The sequence below is a fragment of the Lemur catta genome, chromosome 14, assembly GCF_020740605.2.
Source record: "Lemur catta isolate mLemCat1 chromosome 14, mLemCat1.pri, whole genome shotgun sequence".
In the NCBI taxonomy this organism is placed as follows: domain Eukaryota; kingdom Metazoa; phylum Chordata; class Mammalia; order Primates; family Lemuridae; genus Lemur; species Lemur catta.
In genome coordinates, this window is record NC_059141.1 from 48,027,044 (window position 1) to 48,054,392 (window position 27,349).

The window sequence follows — 27,349 nt, forward strand, 5'->3', positions numbered from 1 at the left end:
CCCACCTGGCTCCCACCCATACAGTCAGTTCTGGGGCCCCACTCCTTGACTTCGCTGAGACAGCAGCAGGGCCTTGGGTTAGCTGGAAGGAAGGACTTCCTCATATGAAGGCTGGAAAGCTCACGCAGGGGCGTGTGCCTCCTCTCCCCGACTTTTTCTGAACCACAGAGCCTGAGGCCACATCTGTCTGTGGTTCTGGTGAAATAGGGAGGCAGAGGGAGGCAGAGGCAGCCTGTGACATCCGGAGGACCCTCAGGCCCCTGTTTCATGGCCCTGGGAGCCTGTGATCAGGCGCCAATTCCGTTACACAAAGAGAGCTGCAGTGGGAGGGAGAAGACAGCTCCTCGGGCACCCCCCACCCCCCCGCCCCGGCAGCCTCCCCCCAGCCCCCAGCATGCAGCCCCTGCAGCAGCCCCGGCAAGTCCAGCGCTGCTGGGTGTGGGTTGGATGTCTGGAGCTGCTCCCCTTTGGCTCCCCCTGCCCGAGCTGCCTGTGCCCTGGGCCTGTGGTCGCCCATGGGCCCGTCCCTTTAACAACCCCCTCCTGTGGGGCCAGCCCTCTCCTGCAGTCCCTGGGATGTGGTCCTGTCTCTGTGCCTTTGCTCCTCACTGCAATGCCCTCCCCATCTCCATCTATCCAGTCTACCCACACTCTGTCTGCCAAAGCCCAGCCCCGAGCCCACCTCCTCCTGGCACCACAAGGATGGGTTCTAGAGGGTAGGCTTAAGAGTAAGTTATGTGGCTCGATGAGGCTCAAGACACCAGCCCCAGGCCCCTGCCCTCCCAGGGCCAGCTTGGTCTCCGCTGGGGCAGCCAGCCCAGCAGCAGTGAGGCTGCAGGATGATCCAAGGGCTCCAGTAGACGGGATCAAGCCCCTGCTCTGTGCCAGGCATTGTCATCGGAGCACTGGCACAGGTGTCGCAGCTTTGCTGCTGAGGTCACTGGGACAGGCCCCGCCTCTTCCTTTAACTTCTAGTTCTCAGGGTCAAAAGGCAGGGCTGCAGGCAGGACCCTCACTTACCCTTCCTCCTGTGGGAAGAGGGGCTCTGCCTTTCCCAGGAGGGCGGGAAACTTGACCACTTGTCACAGTGGTGCATGCCATGAGACCAGGGCAGCGGAGGCCAGGCCAGCATCACTGTAGCAGGTGGGAGAGGCAGGCCTGGCACCAGCTCAGGAAAGAAGTGGCCTTCACGTGGCCACCAAGCAAAACAAACTGGCAAAGCAGGTGCTCACCCTTCGTCACGTCTGGACATCTCTGTTTTCCGGTCTCATTTTATCCTTCCTGCAGCCCTGTGTAGTCTAGGGGGCAGCTGACATTATCCCCATTTTGTGGATGAGAAAGTCAAGATCCAGAGGAATTATACCTCTTGCTTAAAAGGTGGGAGAGTTAAGGCTACACCCCAATGCCCAGGCACCCCCAAGTGTAGCTCAAGCTGATATGATATGATATGACATATCAACACTGCCAAGCTCCACATATGGTGGGCGCTTCATTGGAGTCTGGGGGACATCTATGCCAACCCAGTCCCATGCCAGCCTCTAAGGACGGGTGGTTCTAATAGGAGTCATACACTAATAATATCAAAAATCAATTATTAAATGCCATTTTCTACCTAAAGTGCCTCGTATATAGCACTCAGCAGATGCAGCTATTATTATTAACTCTTGTTTAATTATTCGACCCCAAATTACTAAGTGCTTCATGGTTTCCAAGGCATGTTCCTCTACATTATCTCATTCAGTCTCCCCGTCAGCACTCAGGAAGCTGTAGGTGGGGGCGTAACCCCATTTTGCAGATTCCCCCTGAGGGGAGGTGCCAGGCTCGAGGTGACAGCTGTCCAGTGAAGAGCTCACCTGGCCTCGCTCCAGGCTTGTTCTCCACACTGCGACTTGGACCTGAGCCACATATCGCAGAGGCCCAGGTTGAGCTGGGGCCCTTTAAAGGCCCTGAGGCTGAGGGATGGGGAGGGAGTGGCCCCTAAATCCAAGGCCCTGCTGGAGCCACGTTCTCTGGGGGGAGTGAGTAGCCGCCTGGCATTTTCCCTTTGATACTGATACAGGCATTTTAATAGCTGCGACGATCGGGCGGGTGATGTTTCAGTGCTGGCCACACAGGGCATTCCGGGAGGCCCAGGCTGCCAGCAGGGGCAAAGCAGGAAGGCTTCTCTGCCCAGGGTGGCTGAGGGTCCCCCCCAGGGCCTCAACCTGGGGATTTCTCACCAGGGGTCTCAAACTCAGATGCCTAAGGGGCCAGGCTGGTGGCCTGCGTAGCCGAAGAAGCTGGCTGTGGGGAGAGAGTACCTTGGTGACCTGCACAGTCCATGCCCATCTAAAAGGGGCAAGCATTGCGTCACACCACCTGTCGTACTATGCCCGGTGTTGCCAGACCCTCCCATTGTGCAAGAGAGACCAGAAATCAGAACTTGATGTGAAATCTCCTGATTACTAAACAACCAGTATCTGTTGAGCACCTCCCACGTGCCAGGCCCTGTTTAGACACAGTGAATAAAACAGAACAGAGTATCCATGTCCTTGTGGGGCTTACGTGCTATGGTGGAGAAGGACAGTGAGCAAGATAAATAAGCCCCCAAAATCCTAAGGAGGAAATAAAATGGGGGCTCAGGGGGAGGAATTATATTGAGGGGGGTGCAGGAGGCAAGGAAGGCCTCACTAAGAGTGTGTCAGGTGTAGCTGGGACAAGAACAACCTGGGCAGAGAGCCCAGCCAGTGCAAAGGCCCTGAGGCAGGAGGAAGCCGGGCGTGTGCAGGAGCACCAGAGGCCGGTGTGATCAGCCTGGCTGCCATGTTGAGGACGGTCTTTAGCGGCAAGGGCAGAAGCAGGCAACGTGTTAGATGGTTATAGCAGTAATCAGGCCAGAGATGACGAGGCTTGGACCAGGTGGCAGTGGGAGAGGTGGGGAGAAGGGGTCAGATCCTGGGTGTGTCTGGAAGGTGAACAGGAGTTGCTGATGGAATGGACATGGGCTGAGAGAGAAAGAGACATTGATGAGAACTGGGAGGTTTTGAGCAACTGGCAGGGTGCTCTGTGATGAGGAGGCTGGTGGCAGGGAAAGGTCTGGGGAGTGGGGACAGACTGTCGGGAGCTGAGCTAGTTTGGAGATGCCTGTGGATGGCCACGCCAGGTTGACAGTGGATGTGTGCGCCTGGGGTTTTGGAGGGAGGGCCAGGTTGGAGCGTAAAGGGTGCATGATCACACACAGACGCTTTGAAGCTGTCGGGCCAGGTGAGGTCCTCTGGGAGCCAGTGTCCAGAAAAGGAGGTGGGACTCTGGGTGTGGGCCCTGTGGCCTCCAATGGTCAGACCTCAAGTAGGTAAGAAGGAGCCAGCAAAAGAGACTGAGAGGGAACAGCCAGGTGGCAGAAGGGAGACCAGGAGAGTGCAATGTCTGGGAGCCAAGGGCAGGAAGCATTTGGAGGAGGAGGAGGAGGAAGAGGAGGAGGAGGAGGAGGAAGGAGGGGGAGGAGGACAGGGGAGGGAGAGATGGGGGAGAAGGAGGAGGAGGGGAGCAAATGCTGCTGACAGGCTGAGATGAGGCAGGAGGATCGTCCCCTGGACTTGGCAACATGGAGGTCATCGGTGACCTCGAGAACCCCTGGCGGTGGGGACAGGGGTAGGAGCCACATAGGAGCGGTCCAGGAGAGAGGAGAGCAGCGGAGGCAGAGGTAAACAGCTGTCATCCAGGAGTTCTACTAGGGAAAGAGCTAAACGGAATAAGGAGAGGATTTTTCTTTTCCTTTTTTATGATGGGAGGAACAACAGCAGATTTGCATGACAATTCCATGAAAGTGGGCAAACTAGAGCTAAACCCCACTCTGCTGGGGCAGCCTGTTTATGTAAATATGGTTTTACGGGAACACAGCCATGCTGCTTTGTTTCCCGACTGTCTACGGCTGCCACAGCAGAGCTGAGTAGTTGTGGCAGAGATCACGAGGCTCACACAGCCCAGAATATTAACTGGCTGGGCCTTTACAGAAATGTTTGCAGCCCCGGATGTGAACGATCCAGTCTGGAGGAGGGAACTGAGGGGGCAGGAGGGCAGGCGGGAGGGGCTGGCCTGAGCCGAGAGCCCAGCCAGCCGCAGGACAGAAGGGCGCTGGCGGCACCCACCCAGATGGATGGCACACATGGCGGGGGTGCCGTGGGAGTCCTCTTCTGCCTGCTTCTGCTTTCTCAAGGTCAGCAGTTGACAGCGACTTTGGGGAAGGGGGTGCTGGCGGTTTGGTGAGCGAAGGTGTGAGAACTCCCAGGACAGTGAGATGCTGAAGGGTCTGCAGAAGCATCGCTGGGCTTCCGTTGGAGTGACAGAGAGACCAGCGGCAAGGTTGTGTGTTTTCTCTCACTTTACCCCGCTGCGTGGGTGCAGGCGTGGGGTGGGTGGGGCCGTTGGATCTAGCCAGGTTTGTGGCTTAGCAAGAGCGTGTGATGAGGTGCGGGGCGGGAGGGGGATCAAGGCAGACGGGACCACAGAACTTGAGCCAGGAGCAGAAGGCAGTGAACCGTGGCAGGTGAGGGACAGTAAAAGGGTGGCAGGACCCATGGATGGAAGGTCCTGTGGGCTGTGAGGGTCCCTGGAGCTGGGGGTCCATGTGTGTAGTGTTGGAACCCAGACTGTGGAAGGGCCCTGGGGATATTGGTATTTACTGCTTGTTAAAAATAAACGCTGGGAAGGCCAAGAAAACACACCTACACCCTGAATGTAGCCAGTTTCCTACCTGTGTCCCTGGTGGCTTTGCCCACGCAGATGTCTCCTTCCCCCGATCGATGCTCCCGGCTCTGGGGCCACCTTTCTTGCCCAGCCTCTCTCCAGAGCTCCAGAGCTGCTGTGCCTGCCCACCAGCTCCTCCAGGACAGCCCCAGGTCCCCAAACTCATCGTCTTCCCTTGGGCAGCCAAGATGCCACCACTGGGACATGACAGGGGCAAGAGAAGGGCCTGGTTCCTACCCCACACCAAGCCCTTTTTCTTCCCGGCTTTTTCTGCCTGGCTTTTTCTTCCTCCTGGATGCCTCTTCCCCTCTCTGCTTCCTCTGTAACACTCCCATGCCGTGGTCCAGACTGCCTGCCTCTCTCCATTGGACAGTGGCTGTGACATCCTCCAGGGAGGACCTCAGCCCCAGCCTTCTCACTGTTCCAGTCTATTCTCAATGCACTGCTAAAGTGACCTTTATACAACCCAAGTTTGACCACATGCCTCCTTGCTTAGAGCTCTAGAAGTTTCCTCCATGCTGGACTCCCTACCTGGGCCCACAGGCCCCTACCTTAGCCAGGGTTCTCCAGAGAAGCAGAAGCAATGGGCTATGTATAGAAACACAGGGGAGATTTACTACGAGGGACTGGCTCGTGTGATATGGAGACCAAGACGTCCCACAATCTGCCATCCGTGAGCTGGAGGCCCAGGACAGCTGGTGTTGTAGCTCCAGTCCAAACCCAAAGGCCTGAGAACCAGGAGAGTCGATAGTATAAGTTCTAGTCCAAGTCCCCAGGGCCGAGAACCGGTTGGTTGCAGGTGCAGGAGGAGCCGATGTCCGAGGGCAGGAGAAGGTGGATGTCCCCGCTCAAGAGAGAGAGCGAATGTGCCCTCCCTCTGCCTTCTTGTTCTGTTGAGGCCCCCAACAGATCAGACGGTACCTACCCACACGGGTGAGGATGCTCTTTACTCAGCCTACAGATTCAAATGCTAATCTCTTTTAGAAACACCCTCACAGATGCACCCGGAAATGATGTTTAACCAGCCATCTGGGCATCCCTTAGCCCAGTTGAGGTGACACACAAGATTAACCATCACAGCCCCACTTCCCACTCAACACTCAGGCCATACAAGGTCTGCGGTCACCTGGGTGCCTCTGGACATGCTTCTCCCACGCTAGGCTCAGACCTATTTGCTGATGGGGACCGTGCCTTGTTCTCTATTTTGCACAGCACCACAATGTGTAGAAACTCAGTAAGTATAGGATTGACTAAACAAAAGTAATGAATTTGACATTGGAGGACCTGGAATTTAAGCCCCCTCAGTGGCTGACTTGCTGAAGGCAATTCCCCTTCACTCTCGGAGCCTCAGTTTCCTTAATTGTAAAATGGGGCTGACTTCTGGCCTGCTTGCAGCACAGGGTGATGATGAGGGTCAGGTGAAGGCTAAGAAATGTGAAAGCCACTTGCAGGTCTGTCTTAGGGCTGGTTCCCAAGGAAACAGGCTGCAAGGCAGAGGTGTGTGAGCTGATGACTTACTGGGGTCAGTCTAGGAGGGAGTGAGGGAAGCAGGGTTGGGCAGGGGAGGGGCTGAGCTGCTATGCAGTCATGACAGAGGTCTCAGCTTGTCCCCTGGGAGCTTGGGAGCCCGGGGCCCTCAGCATCAGTCCGAACTGAGGCAGAGGGACCCATGTCTATCAGCAACTGAATGTGGGTTGCCACTTGGGGCTGGGCGTGACCCTGGTCAAGCAGCTGCCTCCAGCTGAGAGCAGTTCCCAGAGAGGGCTCAGCCATCGGCAGCCAACACCCCCAGCAGCTAAGGCACGAGTAGCCTAACCCTGGGAGCCTGGACGGCTCTAGAGCTTAACGGCCGTCAGAAAGCCATGGAAGTGTCAGGGGTCCGTGTCATAAATTCACAGTCTCTGCCATTGCCTTAATGATCTGCCCACCCAGCTTCCACATTCCTGATCCTCTTTCCTTGCTCACATCACCCCAGCCACTCTGCCACCTTTCCTGTTCCTCAAACACCCCACACAGTCCTTCCTGTCTCTGAGCCTTCGCCTCTGCTGTTCCCTCTGCCTGGAACACGCTTCCTCCAGATACTGCACGACTGCTTTCCTTACTTTCTCTGGATATCCCACAACTCATTCCTTATTTCCTCCAGATACCCCGCGACTCATTTCCTTTCTTCCACCAGCTCTCTGCTCCAATGTCCCCTCCACAGAGAGACCTTGCCTGACTCCCTAGTTTGAAATACCACCTTCTGTCCCCTTGCCCCACTTCGTTTTTCTCCCAGTATGACAGCTGCCTGAATCATATATTTTTGTTTCTCTTAATTGTCTGTCTCTGCCACTAGGTACGGCCCTCGGGGGTATGCCCTCTGGGGATGGGGTGGGGGCCACCTGCCTCGTGCCACTATCTCCAGGCTCATCCTTTGGGATGTCCCCCATTCTTGTCTGTCTTGGCCTCCCACCCCCTTCTGCCCTCAGAGCCCCCACCCTGTCTGCGCTGTGCTCCCTCTCCAGGGGCCGTTGTACACACCTTTCTTCAGCAGGTGGCGTGGACTTTGCTGAGAAGTTGACGTCTCAGATCCTCTGCATCCTGGCCGTGTGACTTCAGCAAGTCGCTCAGCCTCTCAGAGCCTCAGTTTCCTTCAGGAGAAAATGAGGTCACTGTTGAAGCTACCTTAGAGTTCAGTTATGAAAAATAGATGCGCTCCTCTGTATCAAAGCACCCAGCTCAATGCCAGCACATAGTAGGGGCACAGCAGACATTACTTTGCTCTGAATCCCCGTGAGGCTTCCTGACCTTCCCTCCCCACCACCAAGCCAGAGGTGGCATCACCTCCCATGACTTCTCCCACGTGACTTGCTTTCCCTTGCTGGTGGCCCATTCTGAGTGGCAAAGTTTCACGGTAGTGAGGAAGCAAGTGCTGGAGAAATGCTCACAGGGGCCTGCGGGCAACCTAGTGGGCCAGTGTCGTCAAGGCGGGGACTGTGGAACCCTTCATATAGTCAGTCACTGCCAGCCAGAGCACAGGCCCCGCTTTTCTTTCTTTTTTATTTTTTTAGCTTTTGTAGAGATGGGGTCTTGCTATGTTGCCCAGGCTGGTCTCGAGCTCATGGCCTCAAGCAATCCCCACCTCGGCCTCCCAAAGTGCTGGGACTACAGACGTGAACCACTGCGCCCAGCCTGTTTTTCAAGAGAAATTAGAAATGCAGACCTGCATGGGAAACTACCCACTATAAAATATTGGCAACAAATTCAATAATAATAATGGAATCGCTGTGGGAACCAAATAAAATACATTGAAGGGCCAATTTGGCCCTGGGGCTACCAGCTTCTAACTGCTACGCTAGCATCAGAGCGTGTGGGTGTGAACTCAAGCTCTGGCCTCTACTTCACCCGTGACCTTGGCCGGTGCAGCCTCCTCTGTGCGTCAAGGTTCCTCACCGGCGAAATGAGTGCAGTAATAGCTAGCGTTTCGTGACAGCCTCCTGGGTGTCGGGTGCCACTCTTTCTGTGCAGCAACCTTTCCGGTCCTCTCAGGAACCCAGTGAGGTCCGGACCGTCGTCAGCCCCGGGTCTGAGAACCACGTGTGAGCCAGGCATTCTGGCTCCCGAGGCGTCCCCGTGAACCTCTGTGCTGGTCTGGCCCGCCTCGCTGCAAAGATCATTAGGAGTCCTTATGTAAGGACGGGGCGTGTCACGCTGGCTTTCGCAGAATAAACACACAGATGTTGGCACATACAGGCATCCTGCCCTGATGGCCGTTTTGCATGTACTCGTCCGTTTGCTGCCGTGAACGTGGCAGCTCCTTGACGGTAGAGGCTGTCCTCTTTGGGGCCTTCCGGATCGGTTCAGTGATTCGAAGCAAAGTGAGGAAGAGTTTGGGGGGAGGGGTGCAGAGAGCCTTCCCAGCCCCCTGCTCCTGCACCCCTGCCCCACCTGCCTGTGCTGGCTTTGCGAGGGACCCCAGAAGAACAGAAGGCGCTGTCCCTGCCCCGAGATCCATCAGGAGCCCAGGCCGAGACAGGAAGCAATTAGCAGAGAGCTGAGGAAAGCATGTCATTGTGCAGATGAGTACAGGGTGCAGGAAGGCTGCGACTGGTTAACAGGCCGCTGTGGTTGGGGTTAATTTTTTTAATAGTGCTCCGAAGACATCAGACGCTGAGATTACCAAGATGGGCCTTCCCGTCTGCTTCTTATTACCCAGACGCCCGGTGGCCAGTGCAAGGCCATCAACCGCCAGCCTTTGATCCAGGAACAGTCCTCCCGCCAGCTCCTCCCATGCGGCCCCTTGCCCTCCCCCCTCCTCCCCACCGGCCCACAGACGCGTCCCAGGGCTTGGTGTTTATGAGCTCTGGTGACTCTTGTCTGTCTTCTCGTGCAGAAATGGAAGCTCCATTCTCGGAGGCGCCGGGAGGCCCCGAAGACGTCTCCAGGATGTAACTGCCCACCAGGTAAGGAGCCCTGCGAACGGGTGAGCTTGGGTGTTCCTAGGATGGGGACCAGAGGCTCCTCCAGGTGGCCATGCCCAGCCACACCAAGCCATCAGTCGTCATTTGAAAAATGGGAATGACAGCATCTGTGGTTGCCTCCCATCTACTCACTGGTCAGCCTGCCCATCTCCCATCCACCATCCGTTTGTCACTCATTCATTCACAGCTCTTCTGTGGGCCTGACGCTCTCTGAACCAGGTCGTGGTGAGGTCAGCTAGGATGATGCGCGTGGCTCTCTCTTGAAGTTAGGACGTGCTATGCGGAGTGGAAGGGGAGATCTGCCCCACAAATTCATCTGTTACCTGAATGAATGGACGACCTCATAAATGTCAGGCCTGGTTTGCCATAACTTGCTGGCTTAGGGTGGCGCGTGTTCTCCGCATGGCCTCTAGGCTACGTGCACACACATGTGCTCACTCACAGGGGATGAAGACACAAGCTAAGGGTTGAAGGCGATGTGGTGTAGTGCAGTTAACTAGTCTCATCTGGATTCAAATCCTGCTTTTGCACTTATGAGCCGTGTCTGCGCAGAACCCTGACCCGCCTGCTCCAGAGCTCTCTCCTCTTTCTGGGGGGGCTGCTCCTCCACCGTGTCTGTCCATCTGCGTGGCAACTATGGCCGAGGGCCTGCTCTGTGCTGGGTGCTGGGTGCAAGTGCATCATCCACAGGGAAGGCCAATGATAAGCTACATTTTGTGAGAACTTTTCTATGTCCCTGGCCATTATTGTTACGCTCTGAGAATGACGGACGGGTACATTTCACTGTTCCCTTGAGTAACTAGAATGGGCTGTACCCCTTTGGGGGTGGAGAAGGAAGCGCTTAAAAAGGGTTGGAGGAGACAAGGCAACACAGTTAAGTAATCACAGAGAGCTTTGCCCTGCTCTGGGCCTCTGCCCTCTCAGTGTGGCCTCTCCGACACGCACTGTCACAGGTGGCGTTGGCTGGGCCCCCTGGCAGGCCCTCCTCTGGCCACAGGAGCCAAGGAGCCCTAGCCACACTCACCCGCGTCCCCAAGCCAGGGAAGAGAGGCCGACAGATGTTGAGCATATGGGAAATGAAGGGGCCACATTCGTGAGTGGGCTGGGCTGGGAGTCGTGGTTCCAGGATGCTGCCCTGGGGACAGTGAGACCGTGAAGGGATTCAGCTGGCCCCGGTCAGAAGAGGGTCGTCTGGGTTAATTAAAAGGATGTCCAGAAGCCCTGGGAAGCTCCCTCCCTCCCTCTGGGCCCAGGAGATTGGGCCCTGGGGTCTGGGAAAGCTTTCGGGAGAGAAATGCCAAGATTAATGAGATGCGGTGGAGGCGAGGGTGGGGTGAGGGGGCCTGGGCAGGGCTGCCATGGGCATCAGGGGAGCCCAAGTTTCAAGTAATCATGTCTGTTGTCCCAATAACTCTTGGGCAATGACAACCAATTTTTGCTCAAAGCACAGAACGTGGGTTAAAGGCAGGAGATTTAGAGCCATAGAAGATATAGGTTTGAATTCCCTCTTCAACGTTTCCCAGCTGTGTACCCTTCAGAGAATTGTTTAACCTCTCTGTGCCTCGGCTGCTTTGTCTGAAAACCAGGGATAGTAGCAATAGCCTCCTTGCAGGGATGGTGGAGATGCAGTGATACAACCCTGGTAAGCACTCCGCACCTTGCCTGGTTCCGAGCTAGCACTGTTATCATTTCCTGAACTGCCCCTCGCACTTCAGAGGTGCACAGAGATGCTATGGAATGCCGTGTCCTGGGTTCCAGGCGGTGTGGGCTGCACATGCAGGGCCAGGCAGAGGCTTGCCTGTCTCCCTTCCCTGCCTGATTGGGGGAAACACAACAGTTGTCTGATGGCCTTCAAATGTCCTGTCCGCTGTGACAGTGGGTGTCTGACCGATAAACAGGTCTCAGTTTTGTGCGTCAGAAAGTCTGGCTCAAGTAGTCCTGGGGAGGCCAGGAGCTGGGGAGGGCTGTGGCAGGAGGAAGGAAGGACTGGGCAGAACCCCGCCTTGCCTGCTGGGAGTCTGCGTGGGACCCCCTGGGCTTGGACAGTGAGGAAAAGGTTCAGGGGGTCAGGGGTGGAGGGATATCGTGGAGGAAGGAAGGTCTTGACACAGTCTTCTGGGGGAAGGAGACCCCAGCAGGGACTGAGCTGGCCAGACATGGGAGGAGAAAGTGCGGGGCTCCTGGGAGGGTTGTTCCAGGGTGTTGAGAATTTCCCAGAGGGCAGTTTGGCCCAAAGTACAGGTCAGAGCTAGTGGGCACCAGAAGGATTTAAAGAGAAGGACCAAAATTGAGACAAAATCACAGGGAATTAAGATGCTCTCCCAGCTTTTTGGGGACTCAGGCAGAGAAGAACTAGAATGGCTTCAAGAGGCATCTCACATCGCGGGCTGGGTCCTGCTGGGTCCCTGCGCCTGCCCCACTCTGACCCACCTGAGGCTTCTTGCCCCTTGGTACAGTAACCTCCTCCACCCAAACTCACCCTATTGTAAATAATAGCAGTTACTGTTGCTGCCCCTAACTGAGCACCTACTATGTGCCAGGCACAGTACTAAGCACTTCATATTGATGGGTAACCTTCCTCAAAACACTAAAGATAGACAGAGTGGAGTTCTAACATTCTGAAATATTTGAAAATCCTCAAATTCAGGAGGAAAGCATCACTGTCATTCTTGCACGTACATCATGCATCTCTGATTTTTCCCTGAGGGTCAGAGTTTATAAACCACTCTACGGACCACTTTGTGGCTCCTGATGCTTGCAGAAGGACTTGTACGGTTGTCAAGTGCCATTAACAGATTCAAAGCATGACTCACTCTTGTCTTCCCAGCACCTAGTACTGCATGCAGCCCATACATAGTAGATGTTCAGTGAATGTTCAATTAAGAATCATTCCCAATGATTGGATTCTTTCTCATGTTCTCCATCTGCCATCTGATTGGGTTCGGATGTTGTGCCCACCCCACCCCAAGCCTGATGCTGAATTCACCGCTGTTGGGAAACAACAAATAACACACTCTTCCTGCCCACTGTGGCCGCTGGGATTGAAGCCTGGATCCTCAAACCCGTGCCTGTCCCCAGTTTGCCCCTGTGGCCAGTGAGGCCGAGGCCAGAGTCCTGTGGTGGGTGTGTCCTTCCTTGCTGCAGCCTTGGGCCCGGGGGCGGCACCCAGAGAGCTTGGGACACATAATCGTGGGTAGAAAACCTGCCTCCTTCCCTTTCTACTCTGACTTCGCCAGCATCCTCCCGGGATCCTCCCTGTCCCAAAATAGCCAGGCACTGGCTGAGATCTGGCTGCATCCTGCTTCTGGGCTGCATGTGCTGTTTGCCAGGCGGCGATGGGCTTGCAGGCCTGGGACGGGATGCCAAAGGTCAAGCCTCAATCAGGAGGGTCACGGCGGCCAGAAGTTCAGAGGAATAGGTGTGGGCCGTTTGCAGAGCATATGGTCTGGTGGGGCAGGAGAAGGGCCTTGGGAACACATATATACACCGTGGGACTTCCTAGGCCACTTGAGAAGAACACAAAGACCCGGGAAACTCTCCCATTCTCTGTCCATGTTCTTATTAACAAATGACAAGCAGGACAATATAGGCCGTAGCTGGCAAGGAAGCAGCTACTTGAGGCCCGCCATGCAGGGGCTGGGTGGGGCTGGCAGTGCAAGGGTGGTGCGGTGTCGCACACAGAGGGAGCCGTGACCAGGGCACGCTGCTGGGGGAATCACTGCATTGTTTGAGCCTCACCTAAAGGGCATTGGCGCCATAAGTGGCGCTTGTAGGAGGATGGGTGAAGGGGAGAAGTTGCCTTTAGCCAGCCTGGGGGAGAGGCCACGGCCGTGCTCTGGGTCGGTGTGCTGGTGGAGGTGCACATGCAGTGCCAGGGAGCCCGAGGAGCTCAGGACTCCAGGAAAAGTTCAGTGAGGAGGGGCCACTGGAGGGTGGCTACAAGGAACAGAGAAGCCAGTAGGAGGGCATACAGTCAGGGTATAGACTCAGCTGCCACCATAGCAAAAGACCGTCAAATGCAGGGACTTAAACAAGGTAGAGGCATGAGTTTCTCTTCCTTAGCAGGCCAGAGGAGAGCGGTCCAGGGCTGGGAGGTGGCTTTGCCATCTTCATCTTATGGCTGCCACCTCAGGTCCCTGAAAGATGCTTTGGTCCTCACCACCCCCTGGCCAGCATGAAAGGGGAAGGGGACAAGGGGAGTATGTGCTCAAACCCTCAAGAGCAAAACTTGAAAAAAGAGACACGCGCCACTTCTGCTCACGCCCCATTGGCTAGAACTTAGTCGCACGGCCACCCTCAGGTCCGAGGGAGGCCAGGCAATATTTTCAACTGGGCGGCAATATGCCCAGATAGAATTTTATTATAGGAGTTGGGAGAACAGAGGTTGAGGAACAACCAGCAATCTGCAGTGAGGGCATTGCAGGCTGGCTGTGGCATTATGGGGAGTGAGAAAAAGGCTGGTATGTTTAGGGATGACAGCAGTTTAAGGAATCTGGAGTCCAGAGCAGTAATGGGACAGGAGGGTGGAAGGAGGTAGCAGAGCACCAGGCTAAGGAGTTCTAGCTCTCTCTGTTCAATAGGAGGCAGATATTTTAGTCCTGAGGGTGATTGATTGGTAATGCCTGCCTGGAGGGCTGTGCTGGGTCAGCGTCCAAGGCTATATCCAGGTTCAGCAGAAAATGTGGTAATGGCTTAATGATGTCTGCCATGGGTGCCGGAGTGGTGGGCAGCAGCTCCTGCCCTGGCTGTGCTATGCTCACAGGCAATGATGTGTGTGGCATGAGAAGATCTGGGGAGCAGGGATGTGTCCTGATCTCATGTGTATTCTAGAACAATAACCAGTAGTGATGTGGAGGCTGGCTTGGAGGGGAGAGCAGCCCTTCTAGCAACACAAGTCTGTGAACCTATGAACAGGGCTTTATTTTCTCACGAGCTACTATTTATGTCCAGGTTGAAGGAGCCTCCCCAGCTTTGGGTCTTTTCCATAGCTGGTGAGAGCTGGTGCCCATATATCCTGAACCCTTTTCTTTGGCTAGTCTTGCCCTATTTTCCCTGGCACCAGACTTTGCCCCCAACAGCTTCATGACATTTACATGGGCAGGGTCTGTGGCTAGAGCTTCGGCCTCTAAGTGGGCTTCTCTTACCCTGCTTGTGCTGCAGCAGGGCAGACACGTAGCCCACCCCCCTCTCTGTGGTCACCCTCATTTCAGACTTGGCTAACCCAGAAAAGGGAGACTTCAGACCAAAGTGCTCCTTGGTGCTGTTAATGAGGAAAAGGATTGAAGACCTCACAGTTATTTTAGGGAGGACATTTAAATTAAAGAAACACTGTTTTCAGGTAGCTCAGAAGCCCTGCTTTACATGCAAATAATTGATGGGTTACTTCTGGGTCATTCCTGGCTATTCCTTAAAGCAGGTTCCCGAGGGCCAGGCTTAGTATGAGAGACCCTACTATTTGATTGCTATTGTTTTTGATCTTCTGATTTTGCCTGTTCTGCTGCGGCCAGAGGGGTGCGCTTTCACCTGCTGTGTTAGCTGCACTCTCCCCTCCCCACCTTCTCCTCCTGACTCTGCAGTCCCACCTCACGACCTATCCCACCTCCTAGAAACCCAGGAGCAAACTCACAGCTGCAGCTTCAGTGCCTCCTTTGCCCTCACCCACTGCGTTCCAGCAGTTGTGAGATCCTGTCAATTCTACTCCGCTGCTCAAAAACAATCTGTGGCTCCCCAGTGCTCATATATACCCTCACCCCAGCGATCAGCCCACTTTACCCCTCTAGCCTGATGTCTGACCAATCTCCCACTGTTGTCCTTCTCTTTTAGTAAAACTGGGCTACTCACCTGCCAGACCCTGCAGGGTCCCACCTGCACACATGGTCTTGTGCTGTTCTGACATCGTTGTTCTCTGTTTCTACCTGATGAACTCTTAACCCCTCCAAGCCTGCTGCCTCATGCCTGCAGCTCCTTCCTTCCTTCCCGACCTCAGTCTTGGCCATTAGCTCTGCTATTTGACAACGATGTTAACATAATGCCTGGCGTATGCTCAATGTGTAATCCAGGCACAACCACCTACTGGGACAAGTAATTTGTCTTAAAACGAGAAGTGCAAACAGACCAAGCCGTATACACCTGGGAAGGGCTCTCCTCGGCTGTGATTGTGAACCATTTGATTTAGATTGCACAGGCGCCCGAGAGAAACACTCGCGGTGAGACTCTCACACAGCACGATTAGCTTTTGCGGATTTCCAGCCAGGGAGCGCCGTCCCCTCCTACAAACCACACAGGCAGCTCCCCGGTGTCTCCACCTGGCTGTCTCGCAGGGGGGTCTCCACCTGGGTGTCTCGCAGGCACACGACGCAGCCAGAGTCTTTCCCTGTACCTGGCCCTCTCCAGTGTTCCCGATGTCACCCAGCACCTAAGCCGGGGCCTGGGCATCAGCCTAGATGCCACCTTTCCCCTGATCCCATCAGTCACCACGTCCCATCGACCCCACCCTGTCAGTTCCCTCCATCTTCACTGCCGTCACCTGTGTTCAGGCTGCCACTGTCTCTCACCTTATTCGCTGCAGCCCCCAAGTGGCCTCCTCCAATCTCTGCCTCACACAGAAGCCAGAATGTTGTCTCAAACTAACACGTAACTCTGGTCAACCCTAGTACCGGACACTTACCATCCCCCTTAGGACAGAGCCCAAATGCCCCACGTGGCTGCTGCCCCTCAAGCCCGTTCCCTTCTTCCCTTCTGCAGTCCCGGCAGGCTCCCTGGTGCTGCTGGATGTCCAGGCTTGTTTGCAGTAGCACCACGGTGGGTGAAGGGGCCCCGGCCAAACCAGAGCAGGGATGCTGTGTCTTAGAAATCAGCCATCAGTAGAGCTCAGACCCTCGGCTCCCAACGAAGCCGCTTCCTGGGCCTTTGAGTGTGGCCCGTTTTAGGCAACCTGCTTGCTCCAGAAGGATGGTTGCCTGTCACCTTGGGGAGGGCCCTTGGACTCAAGGAACCCCTCCAACAGCAGCTCCTGCCCCCCTTGTGGGGCCGGGGGAGCAGGGTCAGGTAACCGGCATGGGAGGGGCCAAAGCCCCCACAGCTGCGGGGAGACCAGGTGCCATCCGGCTGCTAAAATGCTCCACCATCTGCCCTGGAAGCATCTCCTCCCTCAAGGGCCTCTGGCTCTGCGTTTTAGAGATGCCTGGGGAATTCTCTACAGTTAATTTCTTCCCCATTTCCTCCCCAAAGCACGTCCAGATCCCCAGCCCTCCTGGACGGTGCTGATAATGTGTTTCTCCTAGATCAGCTCTGATAACGCCAGGGTGGTCGCTGAGATTTGTAGGGAAATAAAAATAAGGAAATGGAGGGTTCCGGAAAGGCCAGGAGAGCCCCGGACTGGGAATCCGTCCCGGAGCCTGGGGACTGTGAACAGATCGTGCCCCTCCCTGGGCCTTAGTTCCCCACTTACACAAGGAGGTGGATGACTTTGAAGAATAATTTGGCAGTGTGTGGGAAAGTGAAGACCTGCTCTCAGCAAAGCACCTCCCTTCCTAGGCACATCCGAGAGAAGCAACAAAAGGACAGGATACCCGCTGCAGCACTGTTTGTACTATTGAAAAATGGAAAATAAAAGAAAGCCTGAGTGTTTGTCAGTAGAAGAGTAGATAGATAGGGTGTGGGGTACGAAATGGGGTGTTTTCATCAGTGTGATTCCGTACACAGCAATTCAGCTAGACCTTCAGACCAAGCAATTCCAGGATGCATCCCATCCTATGGAGGGAAAAAAGCAAACAATGAGAGAATATTTGCAATAGAATTTATTTATTTAAAGTTTAAGACTTGTAAAACGACACAATACACCGTTCAGCGAATACAGGTGTAGGTAGTAAAGGTATTAAGGAATGTGTGAGAATGATGAACATCAACTTCAGTGGGAGGGGGACGGGTGGAGGTGGGGTCCCTAGGGGGCTCAGCTACACTGGTAGCTACTAAGCTGGGTGGTGGGTATGCCAGGTTCATTATAGATTCATTTTGTAATAACTTCATTGAGATATAATTCACATATACAATTCATCCATTTTAAAGTATACAATTTAATCATTTTTCATATATTCACAGAGTTGTGCAACCATCACTGCAATCAGTTTTAGGACATTTCATCACCCCAAAAAGAAACCTCACACCCTTTAGTAACTATCCCCCTTTTCCCTCACCCCTCCCAGCACTAGGCTGAGAATCTATTCCCTATCTCTGTGGATTTAGCCTAACGTTTTCGAGGTTTATATCCATGTTGTAGCATGTATCAGTACTTCATTCCCCTTTATTGCCAAATAATACCTTATGTAGCTTTTAGACCTCTTTGAATGTCTGAAATATTTCAAGAGAAACTTTGTCAATCATGGGGTTGATGGGAGGATGTTGCTGAATGAAAGGAAGTTGAAAGATCTTTCAGACCTGCCTCTATCTGGCAATCGCCACCACCCAGGAGGTATCACTGCTTGGCACTTGGTGTGTGTGGGCCCTCGGCCACCTCTAGGCTGTCCAAGGGACCAAACCCTGAGCAGCTGGACTCCACAGTCCCCTCTGGGGTGCTGTGCTGCCCCTGCCCTTCCTCTGCCCCTATTCAGCGTCACTGCCACACATCTCCCTCAGACCGGTGCCGCAGCAGCAGTCTGGCCCGTGGCGAGAGAGCAGCGGCCAGGCTGACAGCCCCGCAAGGTTCTCATGTTTCTGAGCATCTGTCTACGCCACAGTAAAATGAAGGTGCCAGGGCTTGCCTGATAGACCGGGGGTGAATAGTCGATGAGATTGGTTATGTATTAAATCGCTCAGGGGTGTCTCTGACTGCCCCATTGGACAGGAAGATGGCCCTGGGCAGGAGCCGTGCTGCCTGTAGGAAGGAGCGATGGCCTGGCTTCAGCAGCAGTGCTGCCCAGCTGCCCTGCCCAAGAGAGGCAAGCTAACCCAGCGGTTACAGGTGTGGGCCCTGACTTGCCAGTGCCTCCTGGTGATCCCAGTTCTGCTCTTTATTAGTCAAGGGACTGCAGGCGAGTTACTCGCCTGACCTCATGTGAAATGCGCATAACGGTAGCACTTACCTTAGTGGGCTGTTGGGCTTTACATGGGACCTGACACATCCTTGGCTCTAAATGATTGTTGGTTGCCATGGTGATGATGACTCTGGGAGTGGGAAAGGGTTTCCAGTGAAAAGGACTGGTGAGCAGAGGTCGTATGTAGCCTTTGCCCAGTTGCATCCGGCCATGGGAGGTCCTGAAGGAAATGCCACATCTGCCACCAAACACAATGGCGGAATGTGGCTCACTCCTGCTTCCCTGTCTGCCCTGTCGGATGCTAGGCTGTCCCGACACTATGCAAAATCTTGGCTGCCTCTGTTTACAACATGCTGTGCTAGGCACTGCGGGAGATACAAAATGGGTGAGATGCATGTCCACCCTCAAAGATGTGGCACAGCATTTGCTATGGGGTGAGTGGCCCTCGACTGGAATCCCCGTTCTCTGTGCCTGGCTCTCCAACGTTGGAAAGGCCACTCACCCTCTAGTTTCCATCTGCTCATCTCTTACGCTCAGATAAGGATCTTAGAGGTTGTTGTGAAAGTTCTTGGTCAACCACGGACTGTGCTCTTTTTTTTTCTCCTCTCCACTCTGGGAAATGAGGAATAGTGTAGAATGGTTGTAGCGAGCTCATGTGGAGGGATGCGGTGAGAGATAAGGGTGGAAAGAAAAGCTGGAGTAGGGGGAGGCAGACCGCAGAGGGAGCTGGAGACCACCCTGAAGACCACCAGCCTTTATATGGTGGGTAGCAGGGATCCATGGAAGCTTTCTCGGAAGGGATGTGAGGTGATACAGCTGTGTGTAGCTGCAGTGTGGAGGGTGAATTGGGGACAGAGAGAGTAGCCAGGAAGAGGCAGCAGTTGTCCCACTAAGAGAAGACATGGAGAAGCATGTGGACGGGGGTAAGGGGACATGGCAGAGACATGATGGGTAAGTGCTGGCTACCTGCTAGGTGTGGGCAAGGGAGGAGCCAAGGGCCAAGTAACCAATAATACTCGGCACATATTTAAGAGATGACCTCATGCTTTCAGTACAGGCTCACTTATGTCCCAATCAAGTACCCCGTGATGTAGGGCTGTGGTTATCCCCATTCTGAAGATGAAGAAACTGAGGCTCAGAGATGTTCATGGATTGCCCAAGGTCCACAGCTAAGAGACAGAGCCAGGACTTGAACCCAAGACTTTTAATGCCAGAGCCTTTGCCCTCGGGGCAAGGCAGAGTGGAAGAGGCATAGAGTGGAGAGGAGGGATGCAAGCTCTACTTTGGACAAGCTGGAGGTGCAGATGCAGGAGTTGCTGAGGGCCCTGAAGGACTTGTCCTGGGGAGAGGGGCGAGAGGTCGCCTCTGATCCTGTGGCCTTAGAGAAGAAAGGCCTCACCTGTGTCCGTTGTCTGGCTGGCTGCCAGGGCAGAGAGGGGACAGGGGCGCATCTCACTGAAGAGCCAGCTGTAGGCTGGAGACTTTCTGCCCTCTTCCTCCTCACTGCCCAGGACTCACTGCCCCCCACAGTGAGCCAGGCCCTGCGGTGCTATGGAACTTGTCCCAGGCTGCTCCAAGGCACTCAGTGGAGGGTCCCTTGGTCTAGCCACTACCAGCTCTGCCCTGAAGGGCCCCCAGAGAGGTTCTGTTGCAGTGATGCTCAGGGAACGCAGCTGCTACTTGGAGGAAAGGGGCAGTAAACAGCAGGGGCCCGGGGGCTCTGCTTGGGCATTTATAAGAACTAGAAGGTGGGGCACACTGGACCCATGGACACAGCCCTCTGTTCTTCCTCCTGGAGCCACCCTGGCCACTCTTGCCCGTCTTTCCGTAATCCAGCCGGCTTCTCAAATCAATTCCTCCCGGCAGATTCCTGCTTAGCTATAGAGGCGGCTTGGACGGAGTCTGCAGGCAGCGGCAGGCTTGCCCCTGCGCGCTGGGCACTCCTCATTGCACCGTCCCACCAGCTCACATCACCCCACTCTCCTCACGAGGACCCTGAGGCTCAGAGTCCCTTGCTCGAGGGCATGGGGTTAGGAAGTGGCAGGGTCAGGACTGGAAAACAGCTCTGAAACATCAGAAGGCAACTGCCCCACAGCGACCCGAGAGCCACCCTGGAGCGTGGCGGGAAACCAAGGACTCTGCAATGGCCGTGATGCTTGTCCAGGGCGAGTGGCGTCAGCGTAGGCTGGAGGACGTTAATTAGTAATGATGACGACAACTGGTGTCGGCGCGCACTGTATGCCAGGCACTGTGATAAGCACGTTTCCTCATTGTATTATTTAATCTTCGTAATTACGTTGTGTGGCAGGCACTATTATTGTCTCCATTCCACACAGGAGAAGACTGAGGCCCAAAGAGATTGTGCAATGTGGCCAAGGTCGCAGAGCCAGTGTCTGCTGGAACCAAATTTTCAACCCATGTCGTGAGAGTCTGGGCAAACCAGAGCAGCATCAGAGAGCAGACGCACACTCCCTGTCTCTGTCTCTGCGCCTCTCTCACTCTGTCCCTCACCAGCAAGTAGTAACGGTTCTTGAGCCCCGGCTCAGTGCCACGCCCTGGGTCAGGAGAGAGAGGGGCGCCCCCAGTCAGGTAACGCAGTGGCTGCTGCGGAGACCTAGGGCTCCATGGGGGCAGGTGGGTGCCAGCACCGGCCACAGTCATGGAGCCCCATCCCCTGGGATCTCAGCCCCCGTGAGGTCGGCCACAAGCAAAGCAGGGACCAAGGCGGGGGCATAGGTCGAGAACCACACTGTTGACAGTGGCCTTGCAGCTGGCGTTTGACCCTAAGGCACCAGATCCAGGGAGGAGAGGGGACCCCACAGCTCCGCTGTCTCAGCTGCTTGGTGGAGGCGCCCAGTGCGTGCGGCGAAGGCGGGCGGGGGAGGGACGGGCGGACGGCAGAGCTCCAGCGGCTGACCGGCTGACCGACAGCAGGGCCCAGCCTGCTCGTTCTTTCCAGCTCAGTGCACAAACTCGCCTTCAGCCTGATGCTTCCTCCCACTCCTGCCAGCCTTTGCCACCTGTGTGTGGCAGGTACACTGGGCAAGGCACTGTGGGATGTCCCCGGTTGGGGAGGGTGTGACTAACGGGGCCGGAGGTGGGCAAGTCTGGCGCGCCCAGAACTCCATCCTTGGCAGGCTGACTCCCCATCCTCCTGGAGACGCCGGGAAGCCTTCTAGAGCCGGAACAAGGGCCAAGCATGGGCAGAGGCTGCTGCAGTGCCCGCCTGCCCTTAAACCCCGACCGGGAGGAGATGCGAGCCATAGAAAGATGCCCAGCAGGAGGTGGGGCATCAGGGGACGCCAGCTCCCCACATAGCTGTGAGCTGTCACGGGGGAGCTGGCACACCATGACAGGGTGGCCGGGAGGGTGAAGGTCCAGCCTCCTGGGAGCAGCATGCCCTGGGCAGCTTGGCCACGTGCTCCCCAGACCTGCCTGTGTGTGGGCATGGAGGGGTCTCCTAGCTCGGGCTCCAGGCTCCAGGGCACCCAGGGCCCAAGACCTTTGACAGCCTGAATGTCCTCGTCATTGTCCTTTGGGCTTGAAACCTGGATGGCCGTCCCTCTTGATGAAGGCCTTACTTTCCTTCACGGTGCTCAGGAGTCTGGACAGTGTGGCCACACAGACATCCTATGGCCCCACCGATTCATCACGGCAGGTGCGGTTCCAGTCGGGGGGGTCTCTGTACAGTTCTGCTTCCAAATGCTCAACCACACATTGCCCCGGCTGTGTTGTTCTTGGCTGATTGGCACTCAGAGGCATCAGTGTGTGTGCGACGTTCTGTTTTTACCTCTAGCAATGGGGATGAGAAAGGGGTAGACAATCCTTTGGACTGGATGGGTGCTGACTCCGAGAGAAAGCACTGGAAATCGATGGAGATTTTTTCTTTAAAAAAACCTCTATTATGTTATTATTTTGAAGTCATATGCCCCTTTCTCCTAAATGTGGGTGTTCTGGGTAACTGAGCATCCTTTCTGGTTAATTACAGCAGTATGTGGCTACAATGCTCAACATGCCCAATTTTTTGTAGATAAAGGTAGTTCGTTTCCCATCCCCCCTCGTTGTTTCTTTTTAACCAACCACGAATAAAGAGAGAAAACTTGACTTTGGAAAATCTGTTGAACTCTAAAAGAATCCAAGTCCCAGCCCTGGTGATCATAATATAGGCATCTGCCAACTGGTCCCCAACTTAGCTGGAGAAGGAGCAGGGGAGTCCCCAGGTTTTGCATTAAGAGAGAGGGTGAGGGGCCTTTCAGCTGTGGGGCAACCAAGGGGGCACAGGCCTCCTTACAGCTGCAGAATCCAGACTGTCAACACCAAAGAGACGTCAGAAGTCGTCTCAGAAGATGGGGCAGACACAAGGCCTTTCTCTGAGGGGACTCACGTGAAGCCCGGCACATACTTCATGCTGCGGTCGGGACTGGGTATGCACTGGGGTGCCCAGCCAGGTGTGTGCCCTGGTTACCCTCCAGGCACCTCTGGAGCCCCCCAGAGCTCCGTGAGCACAATATAAAACCCACTGATGTCCTCCAACCCCTGCCTTTTGAGGTTAGGGAAAATGAGGTCCCATCCTGCACAGCCAGACAGGGCCAACAGCACGTGTCACCCTAGCTGGGCTCTTTCTGCCATGTCTTGTCCCTCACATGGGTCCCCAGAGCCACCACTGGGGACATAGGGAGACAGGACTTTGATGAAAACGGACACAAGGGGGAGGGCTGTCAAACAGCCCAGTGGCCAGCGTTAGCCAGCGCTGCACGGGTGCTGCCTGTCGCCAAGAGCCCCAGCCAGGCGGGGCACCTGGTTCCGGACTCATCTGTCCATTCACAGCCTGCCCTTCCTGACAGGCGATACCTCTGCTGCTCCTTAGAACAGAGCAAAGGATGCTGCCACATCCCTGAAACTGATTGGCCCCTGAAGCCACCACCCACCACACAACTATTTCTAGGGATGAAGTCAGACCCAGCCTTCCCTGTACTTACCCTGGGCACCCTCTCCTCGCCTCGCTTCTGTGGAGGGGGGCAAGTTCCCTGGAGGGCTAGAAGTGGCCTTGACCCTCAGTCCTCCCCATCTTCCTGCCCACCCCTCTCGTGGGCGTGTTTCTGTAGAACGGCAGACTCACTGACTCTGCCGAAAAATAAAACAAAACAGAAACCCTCGTATTTGACTACACAGAGGAAACTCAAATAGGGTACAGTTTCTCATGTTTATTTTAGCAGCTCTATAGCGGGGCTAAATGTTACTCAGAGCATTTGCCCACCTTAAAATCCGCCTGTGATGTGATGAGTCACTTTCTCCGTCTTGGGAAGCTCCGAGATCCTCCACCCTTCTTCCTTGCCTTGCATCCCTGGTCTTGTCAGCAGTGAGCACAGGAGGCCGGAGCCCTGTGGACTGTCACTGGTGGACACTCCAGCCACCGCGCCCTGGGAAGGGCAGAATCTGCCCCTGCTCCAAGGCATCTTGGAAGCCCCTCCTCGTGTGGCAAAGGGGCTGCAGGAGATAGCAGCGGCCATAGCCTGCCGCCTTCCCGCCCCACTGTGTCAGAGCTGGGCAGGCCTAGGTGGGATCGGGTGTAAATCTGGGCTTAACAGCCAGAGCCTAAGGCCCAGGAAGGCAAAGGTTCTCTAAGGGTCACCAGCCATTCCTGGAAGCAGCTGGACCAATGAGTGGCGGGATTATCTGCTGGCTGTGTTCTGGGTCCAACTGCGTTACAACGGGCAAGTGACTTAACCTCTCTGAGCCTCAGCTTTCTCACCTATAGCGCAGGAATAATGACAACATCTACCTCCTTGTGCTGTCCCAGGGATGAAGGGGATGTGTGTGTGGTGCTGGCGCAGGGAGTGCCTGACCAGAGGAACTGAGCTGCTGTTCCCAGCTGTCCCGAACCCAGCCCGGTGCCCTTTTGACAGCCACATTGCCTCTCCTCCCCAGGCTCTGAGCACCACTGCCCTGGGACTGGCCCTTTCCAGAGGATCCTGTTCAGACAGGATTTCCTCCAGGCTGCCTGCTGGCTGCGGTAAATACTGCTATCTCCACTGAGCCCCTGCTGTATACAGAGCAGCGCCAGGGGAATGCAGGCCTCAGTATAAAAGCCTCGGATCCACTCTGGGAGACGGGGTGAGCCTGGCTCTTGTGCACACTATTGGCCCTGACCCTCTGGGCCTCAGCTCCCATATCTGTAAAATGGGGCCGGGATGGCCTCACTGAGTTGCTGGGAGAGGCCAGTGAGTTCATGCCTGTGAGCCTCCTTTGAAAGCTCTAAAGTGGACTGCTGATTTGCTACAAATGTGCCAGTTGTTATTTTTGTATTTATGTGATGATGGACAAGACCTGACCCTGCCTTCTAGAAGTCCATCCCCTGATTGGGCCTCTGAGCAGTGTCCACAGGAAATGTTTCACCAATTGAATCCTGCGATCTGTTCACGTCAGCTGTGCAGTGTGGAGTGTGATGGTCTTGGAGCCTCCCGGGGGCAGGTGACTGCTTCGTTCATTCATTCAACAAATATTTGTTGAGCACATGCGGTGGGTCGGCACTGAGCTCCAGGGATGTGGGGTAAGCTGGACTGACAGGTCTCGCCCTCTGGCACTTCCAGTCCAGTGGGGCAGACAGACAAAATCAGCACAGAAAGGAGGAAGCAAAAAAATGTCCCTTGATTATTATGAAGAAAATAAATCAAGAGGATTTTTAAAAGATTTTTTCCTCCAGCTGTATTGAGGTACAATTGACAAATAAAAATTGTATACATTTAAGGTTTACAACTTGATCAAGGGGATATGTCCGACAGGGTGTGGCAGGGGCAGTGGCATCTGTGTTTGTTGGTGGTCAGGGAGGGCCTCCCTGAGAGGGTGACATCTGAACTGACCAGGGGAGCAGACACAGAGTTAACAAACTGCTGTGACTGAACCTGCCATCGAATAAAGCACGGAAAAGTGTCCATGAAATAAATGAATTAATAACTCAATCACAGGATGGGAATGAGCATTCCAGTCAGTGGGAACAGCGTGTGCGAAAACCCTGAGATGGGAGTGAGCGTGGTGTGTCTGAAGAAGAGACAGACGATCAGAGTGGCCTGGTGAGAAGAATGACGGGGAGAGAGCAGAGAGAGCTCAGGGGGGTCATAGGGCCAGGCCTGTGATGCCTGCCAGGACTCTGACCTATGGAGTTTATAAACTTCACTCTCAGTGAACCAGGAAGCCACTGGAAGGTTTTAAGAGGGGGAGCCACAGCCTCTGGGTTGCACTGTACATTCCTCTCTGCGCTGGTGGAGAATGGGTTACAGAGGCGGACTGGTGAGACGGTGGGCGGGGAGGGGAGCCAGTAGGTGCCCTGGACAATCGTGGGGATCCAAGTGAGAGGTGATGGTGACAGAGGAGATGGGGACACTGGACACACTTCGGACATGTTTTAGAGGTGACATCAGCAGGCCTTGCTGAGGGGCTGCTGTGGGCCAGAGACAGAGAGAAGGCAAGCAGAGGTTTCCTGGAGGGAAGGCTGGTGGCACTGGAGGAACCTGGTGACTCGGGGGTCCTGTAAGTTCCATGCCCCCAGCCGAGGAGCCTGTTTGCTAGAGTGAGAAGTCAGTGGGTTGAAGCGCCTGGTTCCGCCTGCAGTTTATCAGCCTGTGCCCGCTGCACGGGGAGGGACAGCGGCTGCAGGAGGGGCCTCCGAAGTCCGAGGGTGTCCTGAGTTCGCCTCCCCACCTCACAGCTCGTGGTGCATTTCCATGTCCTCTAAATCCTGAAGTGCTAGGATGATGGGCCCCCTTTGAAACTTGAGTGAGGTAAGTTTAGGACAAGTTAAAGGAAGTCCTGCTTCTCGCAGTGACTCAGGACCTCAGGGGACCCAGAACCCCAAGAGGTGGTCCAGGCTGGGAATGTCATGGGATCCCTAAGAGATGTGGGTAAGAGAATAAAATGAGGGGCCATAAAAGGCCCCTGAGAGGAAACCTGGGATCTGTGTGACCTTTAAGTTGACGTCAGGGAGGAAAACCAGTCTCCTGAGACTTCTGCTGGCAGCGGGGTCGGAGTCCGAACGTCCTAGCTCAGCCCCGCGTTCCCCTGCCGCGTGGCTCTCAGAACCCCCGGCGCCAGGACTCGGCCCCAGTCAGTCCTCTTTTTCCCTCAGGACACTCCCCTGTCGCCCCTCTGCCTGAAACCCCACAGTGGCGCCAGCGCCTGTACAACCACATCCAGCCCGGCCCCATCTGGCGCTGTCCCTCCCCACTGCCCCCGTCCCACCTCCCTGGTCTCCCAGCAGCACAGCCGGGGCTCACTCCTCTCCTCCCTCCATTTCTGCCTGTTACCGCACACTCACCCTTCCGACTTGGCCTCTGTTGTAATCTCCTGGGTAGTCCTCCCTGATTCCCAGCCCTTCCCCCACGCCCCCAATTTTGGGTCACCTGCCACTGCTAAAACTTCCTTAGCCAGCTGGCCTCTGAGCATAACCTCATCCTGCCATGTTGCCATGGCCTATTTACACATCCCCACCAGACAGTTCTGCATCTTCCCAGGGCCTGGCACGGAGTAAATGCTCTTCCAATAATCACTTAAGGTATCAGGTCCAGACAATGGAATTTCCTTGCACAAAATCACAACAGCATCGTTTCTTGCATTCATTCATGCATGCACACAACATGTGTTATTGCGCAACCACTATGCCTTCGCTAGGTGCTGGGGACCCAGGGGTGAGCAGAACGTGACCCCTGCCTTCATGGAGCTTACAGTTTAGTGAGGGAGGCAGCCCCTGCTGATTGCCCCAGCAAATGTCAAATTGCACCAGTGACCAGCACTACCAAAAGGAAATGCAGGGTTTCATGAGAAACTAGAAAAACTCCTCGGTCAAAGGGGTGGAGGAAGGCTTCCCTGAGGAGTGTCTTTCAGCAGGGATCAGGCAGGGGGTTTGGGACCGATCGGGCGGAGAGCAGAGGGACCAGCACATGCAAAGACCCTGGCGTGGGAGGGAGAGTGGCAAGAATGAGGAACGGGAGGAGGAGCAGGGAGCCAGGGGCAGAGAGTGGTGTGAGGTCAGATTTAGCTGGACCGTATACGGAACTTTCTGGATCATGTTAAGATTTTGGTCTTTATTACAGGAGCACTGGGGAGTCGCTGAAGGGTATTGAGCAGGGCCATGACCTA

General features: G+C 55.2%; 1 protein-coding gene across 1 annotated transcript in view; it reads left to right on the top strand.

The window, feature by feature from the left end:
* Nucleotides 1-27,349, top strand: part of COL13A1 (collagen type XIII alpha 1 chain) — a 146,659-nt gene that overhangs the window by 10,536 nt on the left and 108,774 nt on the right. Inside the window, exon 2 of the mRNA XM_045567914.1 lies at nucleotides 9,098-9,167. Within this exon, the coding sequence (XP_045423870.1) occupies nucleotides 9,098-9,167 (70 nt within the window). The remainder of the gene's footprint in view (nucleotides 1-9,097; nucleotides 9,168-27,349) is intronic.